This window comes from Manacus candei, unplaced genomic scaffold (assembly GCF_025592945.1).
Source record: "Manacus candei isolate 608988 ecotype Guabito, Panama unplaced genomic scaffold, ASM2559294v1 h1tg000017l, whole genome shotgun sequence".
Lineage (NCBI taxonomy): Eukaryota > Metazoa > Chordata > Aves > Passeriformes > Pipridae > Manacus > Manacus candei.
Window position 1 is genome coordinate 6,528,746 of NW_026138065.1, and position 9,687 is coordinate 6,538,432.

Sequence of the window (9,687 nt, forward strand, 5' to 3'; positions counted from 1 at the left end):
TGCCCCTCCGCACGCCGCGATTGGCGGTGCCGCCGGCCTTCCCGGGCCGCCCTGCTCCAATGAGCGGCCGCGGCGGCCCGTCAGTCAGCGGCGGCCGCTGGCGGCGGTTGGCGGCGGCGGCGGCGCGGGCGGGCCGCGCTGTCAGTCAGAGCGGAGTCCGAAGTGGGGAGCGGGAGGGAGGGGGCGAACATCTGTCTGCCGCAGCCGGGCCCGGCTGTGCCGCCGCCGCCGCCGCCGTGCGTGCGCCCCGCGCCCCCGCCCGCCCCCGACCCCCGCCCGCCCCCGCGCCCCGCCGGTGCCATGGGGAGCCGCTGAGCCCGGGGCCCGCTTCGCTCCGCCGGCTGCCCCGCTCGCTCCTCAGCCGCCGGCAGGGGGGAGCCCGGGGGGGGCGGCGGCCAGCGGGCGCGGGGGGCGGGCGGGGGGCGAGGCGCGATCCCGGAGCGGCAAGTGAGCGAAGAGGAGCCGGCGGGCGGCGGCGGGAGCGCGGGGACTTCGGGCCGCCGCGCAGTGTGAGTCCCGCTGCCCTCATCCCCACACACCCGGGGCCGGGGCCGCTGCGGCCCCGCGGGGCGGGCGGAGTTGGCGGCGGGTCCGGCGGGGGGTGGGCGGAGGGGCGGGGGCAGCGCTCCCCGGGCGGCGGGACTGGCCGCCCAGGCGCCGCTCCCGGTTACTTTTCTTTTGTTGCCGCCGTGACCCGGGGGCGGCTTTTCCTGCGCGCCGGGCAGCTGCTTCCTTCCCCGCGGGGCGGCTGCCGGCGCGCTCGGCCACGGCCCGGCCCCAGGCGGGGGCGGCGCTGCCTGCGGGACCGGGTCCCCGGACGGGGGTGTCGGGGCCGGGGGGGGGAACACACACAGCCCCGGCCAAAAGTTGCCGCCGCCCGGCGGGGAAGAGGGGTCTAGGCCCGCGGGGAACTTGGTGCGCGCCGCCGCCTCCCCGCCCGTCCCGTCCCGGGGGGCGCCGGGCTGTCCCTGCCCGGCAGCGGGCAGCTGGCCCGCCCCCCTTGGGACACGCGTGAGTGTCACAGGGGGGGCCGGCGGGGCTCGGGGCTCCCGCTCGGGCGGGGTGGCCACTCGCAGGCTGCGGGGCCGGGGACCCGCGTCCCGGGGCCGCTGCGGTCACAGAGATGGCCAGCCCCGGCCCCCGCGGGGCGAGAGCGGTGCGGGAGCCGAGCCGAGCGCTCGCAGTAGAGCCCCGGCCGGGGGAGCTGCTCCGCGGCTCCGAAGGAGCCCGAGTTGGTGCTCGGTGTCACTTGCGCTGTCTTAAACGCTGGAACTGCAAGGACCGGCTGCGAAGCGGGGAGCCGTGAGGTGATAAATGGGTCCGGTTAATTTCTGCTTGTAACCCCAGGACTCAGTAAAACCGAGCCGGTGTGGATTTCTGGGGTAACCCCGTGGCTGGGGTACGCTGTCAGCACATAAAGCGGTCCTCCAACTTAAGGCAGAAGTGTTGCTATGCTGCACATACAGCAGAGCCCCATATGTTTAGGATTTTCTTTTTTTTTTTTCCTCCCTGTTAGAAAGTTTGAAAAAAAGAGACTTTGAAGTATTTTGTTTATACTAACAGAAGAGAAAAGTTCTCCTAAGAAAAAGCTGGTGGCAGGAGTGTAGAGGAGTAGCATATGGCATTAAAAGGAGCACAGCTGGAGGTAGCATTTCCATCTGAACATGATGTCAGAGCAGCTGACAGCCTGCCATCCCTCAGCCTTTTATTCTAACACACAGACAGGGAGTTAGTGTGTGCAGATCTGTGTGTGGAGAAGGTATCTCATTCCTCTCTAACATCATCTCCACTTTGCATCTGTCTCTCCTAGTCTGCTTTTTTTCCACCGATCTAACAGACCTGGAGCCAGCAAGACTCAGAGGAAAGGACTTAATCAGGTTTATGTGTACTAAAGGTAGGAGTAGCAATAGATTAGATACAGCATATTTCTGTTTTGGTGTGTTGTTTATTGAATTTCAGAAAAAAAATCACATTACTTTTCTAACCAAGTTTAGAGGTAATATATGAAATTGAGTGTTAAATAGATAAGTGGACTTAGTCAAAAGGCTTGGGCTGCAGTTGCATAGTATCAGTTCTTGGGCACATTGTTAGCATTAACTTTAATACATATTGTGAGAATGTCTTGGTTTGGAAGAAGGAGAGAGCAAGTTCATTCTTCATTTCTGAGACCAAAACTGCAGTGGATTTAGTGGCAAGACTAAAGAGAGTTCTGCTTTATGTTCTTGTCTTGCATCTTTTAGATGACTTTGCGGGGGTTTTAGTGAAATATACAAAAGTGTGCTTTTTTACAAAAGGACCGTTCTGGCTAAAATCTGTTTCTGGGCAAGTCTTTCATTAAACTTCACGGTTAAATATCCAGCAGCTCAGAAACATAGTAGCATACAGCTGTAGTGCTTCTGAAAGATAGAAATCAGTTATGTGTTTAAAAACTTTTGTACCCGGGAGAATGGCTTGACTGGTTTCCTCTTTTCTTTCTTGCATGTAGCATTTGAAATCTTTTATTTAGCGTAACAATAATTATTTGAAGGAGTTTTTGTATTTGCGACTAATTTAGAACTTGTAGATTTGAGCTGCCTGAATTGGCCAGACAGCTGTAATCGCACTCCTCTATTCTTAATCTCTTTATCTGGGCAGCAGCTGCCATATGGCCACAGTCAGCTGGATCAGATGTTTATAAGCTTCCTTCTTCGTCCCTCTCTGTCCTTTCAGCCTCCTAATTTGATCACAGCTACCTTGTGAGCTGCCCTCCAATCTTTATTTTTAGCCCTCTTAAGGATTAGGATTGATGTTGGCTGTGGGGCACTTAAAGTGATTGTATTGTAAATCTTCGTGCTTTACTCTAGCAATGGTATTTTACAGAATATAGTAGGGGTTGTGTTGTAAGTTTTAGTACATCTTGGTTTGTGAGGGATGGGGGTTTTTCAGTAATATCTGCCAGCCTAAGAGTCACGATCTGCTTAGATGATTTGGGAGACCATTGCTATCAATCACAGAAGAATAGATTAAGACAGGTTTTTAAGAGATTTTACTTTTCTTTTGAATTTTGACTTCTCTACTTCTTTTTTAAGTTTAATTTTTCTTTATCATCAAGGAAGGCAAATAGAAAGACACTTGGGTAAGAATAGTACTTGGGATACTGATTTTAGACCTGTGCACATGCACACACGCTCACGTTGAATGACTTTTTTTTTTTTCTTTGAGCTTGGTACTGCGAACTGCCTGGTGTGGGAGGGGAGGGAAATTTCTGTCCTTCTGCACAGGGAAAGTGGTGTTCGTTGGCGTTTTGGTTGTTAGCTTTCTTTTGTGTATTCTGCATGTTGGCAAAAATGTTCATGTTATATTGTACAGTATGGAAAAGGTCTAAAACCTTAAAAAAACCTGTACTTACTACAAGAAGAAAACCATGCAAACTAAATTTCTAAAAACTTTTATTTTTGCTGTTGATATAAGTTGACACATGTAAATAATTTTTCTAGCTTTTGAGTGTTAGATCATCAGATTTGGGTATATTAGCATTTCTTCATGTATGAACCTCTTCTCTTACTACAGTTTGACTTAAAAAGAAGGTAGATTATCTGATTTTTTTTTTTCTTCCGCTTCTGTGATCTCTCAAACTTAGTGTTAAAAAAAAAATTTTTTTTGGGTCTGCCCTCCTAGGGATGCAATCTGGAAGAAGTTCCCTAAAAAAAACCCCACAAAACTGTTGAACAGATTTGATGAACAGCAGTGATACTTTGAAAAAATTACAGATGTACCTTTGCGCTTAATAGACTGGCTTATTTACCACAGAAGGGAAATCATAGCTGTGGTGGTAAGTCGGGGAAAGAGTTGCCATTGTACATGCGTGTTAAGTAATCTTCGTGTGGTGTCAGTACCAGAATTTCGGCAATATAAATACGGGATTTTAGAGTGGAATTACTTGGATTCGTAAGTTCTGTGATTCCAACCTACATTTAATTTTTAAAAATCTTGTTGCTTATAGGTTATGAAGACAGTATGGAGTTTCCTGACCACAGTAGACATTTGCTGCAGTGTCTGAGTGAGCAGAGACATCAGGGTTTTCTTTGTGATTGCACTGTTCTGGTAGGAGATGCCCAGTTCCGAGCGCACAGAGCTGTTCTGGCTTCATGCAGCATGTATTTCCACCTCTTTTACAAGGACCAGCTGGACAAAAGGGACATTGTTCATCTGAACAGCGACATTGTTACAGCCCCAGCTTTCGCTCTCCTGCTTGAATTCATGTACGAAGGAAAGCTCCAGTTCAAAGACTTGCCCATTGAAGACGTGCTAGCAGCTGCCAGTTATCTCCACATGTATGACATTGTCAAAGTCTGCAAAAAGAAGCTGAAAGAGAAAGCAACCACGGAGGCAGACAGTACAAAAAAGGAGGAAGATGCCTCAAGTTGTTCAGACAAAGTGGAGAGCCTCTCCGACGGCAGCAGCCACATGCCAGGAGACTTGCCCAGCGATGAAGACGACGGAGAAGATGAAAAATTGAACATCCTGCCTAGCAAAAGGGACTTGGCGGCTGAGCCTGGGAACATGTGGATGAGATTGCCCTCAGACTCAGCAGGCATTCCCCAGACTGGCGGAGAGGCAGAGACGCACACAGCAGCAGCTGGAAAAACAGTAGCCAGCCCCTGCAGCTCAACAGAGTCTTTGTCCCAGAGGTCTGTCACCTCCGTGAGGGATTCAGCAGATGTTGACTGCGTGCTGGACCTGTCTGTCAAGTCCAGCCTTTCAGGAGTTGAAAATTTGAACAGTTCTTATTTCTCTTCACAGGACATGCTTAGAAGCAGCCTGGTTCAGGTGAAGGTGGAGAAAGAGGCTTCCTGTGATGAGAGTGATGTTGGCACTAATGACTATGATATGGAACATAGCACTGTGAAAGAAAGTGTGAGCACTAATAACAGGGTACAGTACGAGCCGGCCCACCTGGCTCCAATGAGGGAAGATTCGGTCTTGAGGGAGCTAGATAGAGAGGACAAGGCAAGCGATGATGAAATGATAACTCCAGAGAATGAGAGAGTCCAGGTGGAAGGAAACATGGACAGCAGCTTGCTCCCTTATGTGTCAAACATACTTAGCCCCGCTGGCCAAATTTTCATGTGTCCTCTCTGCAACAAGGTCTTTCCTAGCCCCCACATCCTGCAAATTCATTTAAGCACGCACTTTCGAGAGCAGGACGGGATCCGCAGCAAGCCTGCTACCGATGTCAATGTCCCAACCTGCTCGTTGTGTGGTAAGACTTTTTCTTGCATGTACACCTTGAAACGTCATGAGAGGACTCATTCAGGTGAAAAGCCCTACACTTGCACCCAGTGTGGAAAGAGCTTCCAGTACTCCCACAACCTGAGCCGCCACGCAGTGGTTCACACGCGGGAGAAGCCTCATGCTTGTAAGTGGTGTGAACGCAGGTTCACACAGTCTGGAGACCTTTACAGACACATTCGGAAGTTTCACTGTGAGTTGGTGAACTCATTGTCTGTCAAAAGTGAAGCACTGAGCTTACCTACTGTCAGAGACTGGACCTTAGAAGATAGCTCACAAGAACTTTGGAAATAAAATTTTTATATATATAAATAATATATATATAAATCTATATAGTTGTGGTACAGTCTAAAAGCAATCTTGTTTCCTTGAACTGAAAGTTTGGCTATTAGCTTGTTTTTGCACTTTAAGGCAGCATGAATATTTCACTAATTTAGCACTCCGATAAAAATGAACTGTAGAGGTAATCCGACAAAGTAACTAACTGCGAAGCGTATTTTTCCCCCTTTTCGGAATAGAAGCCAGCGGATACTTTACTTCTAAGGAATCTCCAATTCAAAAAATTTGGATGTGGCTTTATTCTCCCTAAAACACTGCGTTCTTTTAAGCTCTTGATCTTTTTCCCTCTTAAAATCTGAATGTAGAAATCCTCTCTCAATTTTGTCAGTTCCTTTACATTTCTATAATTGCATGAGTCCTTTCTAGCTGTTGGAAACCTGAATGCTTTTAGACCCAAATGGAAAATTTCTGAAATGCTGGATTATCTATTTTTAAACAAGCGGTTGACTTAAAACTTATTATGGCAACTTCTGGATTTCTGACAGTTCCCACTGGAAAAAAAAAAAAACACAAAAAAAACCAACACAAAAAACATAAAACAAAAACCCTGAGAGTACACTGGGATCACTGGGACTCTGTCTTACGTGAAGGTTTGCTTGGGATGAAAAAGGATATTGCAGCTTCAGCAGTGATGAACTGTGTGTTTAAAAAATGTGAATTACTGTTATTGTATACTGTAATTGATTACATGGGCCGGGGGGAGGTATCAAAGAACTTGGCAGGTTGTGTTGATGCTCTTAGTTGAGTCTTGAAAAGTAAATATTAACGCTACAGAAATGCATGATTTTCAGTATATTTTTGTCTTTGTTTGCATTGTATAACTTTAACGAGTGAGTTGAAAATTATTTAATTTCCTTAGGAAAAAACCCGACACCGTTGAAAATGCCAGTGTTACGAAGAAGAGAAATGCACTGTTTTTATTTTATCTAATTTAAATTTATTTTCCCACTGTCTTTAAGTTGAGAAGAACTTAAGCTACGAGTCGCCGATTTAGCTATGTTCACAAGGAAAAAAAAATTGAATGTTTACAACCAGGCTTCGAGATTTGCATGTGCGGTGTGCATTTACTAACCCCAGACCCCTTCTAATTGCACAGACCCCACGCCAGCTCCAACTGAGGTGCGTCCATTTCCCCAGATGAGCATTTGTAGGATTCCTGCTGCACCACTCCACCACAATAGGTCCTTCTTTTTTTTTTTTTTTTTTCCCCCGCGTTGAAAAGAGGCTGTGGACTGAAAAAAAAAAAAAAAAAGGCAAAAAAAGCCCCAGGCTGAAAGGCCTGGGCAGGCCTGAGTGACAGGGGGGGCCGGGGGGGCCGGGGAAGGACTATGCGTATCCAAGCAGCAGAGACTGCAGCCTGACGTGTGGTTTTAATGACCAACACGCAGGTCAAAAGCATTTTGCACAGTGTTTGTTTTCCTGTCTTGCACTTACAAATAAGGTCTATGGGAGTAGCATGGAAAACGTTTGCTGTTTTTTCCTTTTTTTTTTTCTTTTTTTTTTTCTCTCTGCTTTTGTTTAAAATTTGATCGCCTTAACTACTGTAAACATAGCCTATTTTTGTGCTTAAGATACTGAATGGAAAACTCCATTGTGTATTGCTGGACTGTTTTGGAAATATTTGGTCAAATGTGTGTTAATTTGGCTGTAATGGCATTTAAAACAAAAAAAAAGCTGTGAAAATGGCCTTGGAGCGTTATCTTTAGTTACTTGAATAGTTTCTAGGTTTTAAAACTACATTCTTTTCTTAAGTTAGAGAAGACAATCAGTGTCTGAGGAAAATGGACTTTCTCTTGGATTTTTTTGTGGTCCTCGTGAGTGATTGCTTTTTTCCTTTCCTTAGTTTCACATTCTTCTTTTGTTCTAAAACTTAGACTGACATCTAGCTTTGACAATCATAGTATGTTTTATTTTCCTGAGGAGGGAATAACTTATAATGCTGTTTAGTTTTGTACTATTGGTGTGTTGGTGAATTTTTAAACTGTGTGCTAACTGCAATAAATTATATGAACTGAGAAATCAATTCCCTTGTCTTTTTTCCCTCTTTTAAATTATAGTTATGGAGTATTTTTTATAATGTGTAACTTTATTACTTTTGTACAGACTTCTATTGCTAACTGTGTATGGAATATGTTTTCAGTATGCTTTTGAGCACTTTGTTGCTAACGTACATATTTACATCTCACTTAACATTTAAAAAAATTAAATGCTTGTGTTTTGAAAGCATTTCTCTGTGTGTAGCTCTCGATCATTCTGTAGAGGTATTTTTTTATAATATTTTTTTTTTCTTCCCCAAAGACTTTTGCAGAAGCAATCTATTCCATTCCAGAAATTTTGCTACCATGCAAACATCTATCTATGCAGGCACACAATTCCTTTTCTGGGCTTAATTTCACTCCAAGGAGCTCTCTTGGGCTCACTCTTTTATATATTGGTCTCTGCCAGAACAGTAGAGCAAAAGGCAACAACTTAATCTGAAGCATTGTCCAGGTACTGACTGGCCGTCAATGTTACAGTAGGCAGTCAAAATGTCCAAACCACCGGTAACACTTTAAAACTGTCTGGACTGCAGATAAAAATTGAAATAATCCTAAATCCTTTGGGGGATTTCTTTTACAGACTAAATGTTTCTTTAAAAAAAATTAAATGAAGCTCAGTGAAACCTTTGAAAAAGACCTGGTTTAGATGCTTGTTGCAGGATATACCCAGAATTCTTGTTTGAGGCCGCTTCATCCTAGGAATGAGACCAGCACTGCAGAGCCCAATGGGAATACAAAAGTAGAGCTAAATTAGAAGGCTTGGAACAGAGACAGCAGGACCAACCCGAAGGGGGGAAAATAATTTAAACATTTCATTACATTTGTCATCTGTGTAGGTACAACTGAAGTTGTGCAGTGATCAAGTGAATCTCGGTGCCTAAGCTATTCTGCTGTCGTCCTACATCAACGGTAATTTGTATGTACGCAAAACGATCTTTTTCACTGTTTTATTATTCATAACAATTTTCAATCATCCTTTGCTGTGTTCGGGGTGTGGATTTTTTTGAGTTATTACAGATATTCTGAAAACATTTCCTTTTGTCAATGTTAGTGTCTTCAGCTGCATAGAACTCTCTTGTTCTAGCAGCAGACCTTTTCTGTAGGCTTTCATATGGTAGAATATTATGTGTAGTTAAGACAGTTTAAAGTGTCGTCAAGACTGAAAGACAGCTAATATTGCAGCGCAGAAATCCATGCAGCTGATGAGCTTTGGCTGTAGCTCCAGGCAGATTCACCATTTGTTCTTCAACATTAAGATTTTCAAGGATTGTAGATTCCCAGATAAAACTCAACTTAGAAGTAGCCCTTCTTCAGAAAGGAACAGAAAACATAACTTAGCCATCAATGACAAAATAATTCAAAATATTCTTTATACTTTGGAGTTTATCTAGACATGATTTATATGTGTGCAGCACAGGCTTGTGGCTGTCAAAGTGTTTCTTAAATGAAAAGATGAAACATACTCCTGTGTGTTGCTGCTCTCCATAAGGTTTAATGTACTGACATATCTAAATAGCTGTAACTTTTTCCTTTTTTTTTTTTTTTTTAATACAGTCCCTAGATAATGAAGCATGAGTGAGCATTTTATTCGGCTTGAGGATACTGTGGTAACAAAATCCTCACTGTCTGTGTTGCCATGATGGTTGAAGGCAAGGTGCAGGAATGGAAACTGTGCACTCTAAACTTCACGGGTTCAGACGACTTTCTCTGACCAGTGATAGCTGTCAGTTTTTAACTGTGAGTACTTCTAGCCCAAGACTCACAGGGAACATGCTAAATATATAATTTGGCCATTTTTTTTAACCACTGCCTGTGGCAGCTTAATATTCTCTTAATTTTGTGTTTTCTCTAAACTCAAGCTTAGAGGTTTGGTGTAACAGAGACTTTTGAATCAGGCACAACATTCTACAGATCATCTACTTACTGAGATATTTGTGTGTTTTAGGAGCAATTTGAAGAAATTGGTAAGAGTTTAAAACAAAACTTTCTGGCCAAGGAAGGGAAGGGATCTTCATTGTTTCTCCTGCTCTCCTGCCTC

The 9,687-nt window shown here is 45.0% G+C and overlaps 1 protein-coding gene across 5 annotated transcripts; it reads left to right on the top strand.

The window, feature by feature from the left end:
• Nucleotides 1–409: 409 nt before the first annotated feature.
• On the top strand, nucleotides 410–7,633 carry ZBTB18 (zinc finger and BTB domain containing 18). 5 transcript variants are annotated; one of them, XM_051783337.1, is made up of 3 exons: nucleotides 411–509; nucleotides 1,811–1,894; nucleotides 3,983–7,633. In XM_051783337.1, exons 2-3 carry the CDS (start codon nucleotides 1,882–1,884, stop codon nucleotides 5,563–5,565), a joined length of 1,596 nt encoding a protein of 531 aa, XP_051639297.1. In that variant the 5' UTR covers nucleotides 411–509; nucleotides 1,811–1,881; the 3' UTR covers nucleotides 5,566–7,633. The 5 variants fall into 5 exon arrangements, with proteins under 5 accessions (XP_051639300.1, XP_051639297.1, XP_051639301.1 ...); XM_051783339.1 differs by lacking the exon at nucleotides 411–509 and adding an exon at nucleotides 712–1,307; XM_051783340.1 differs by lacking the exon at nucleotides 1,811–1,894 and having other exon boundaries at nucleotides 410–509.
• Nucleotides 7,634–9,687: the final 2,054 nt, after the last annotated feature.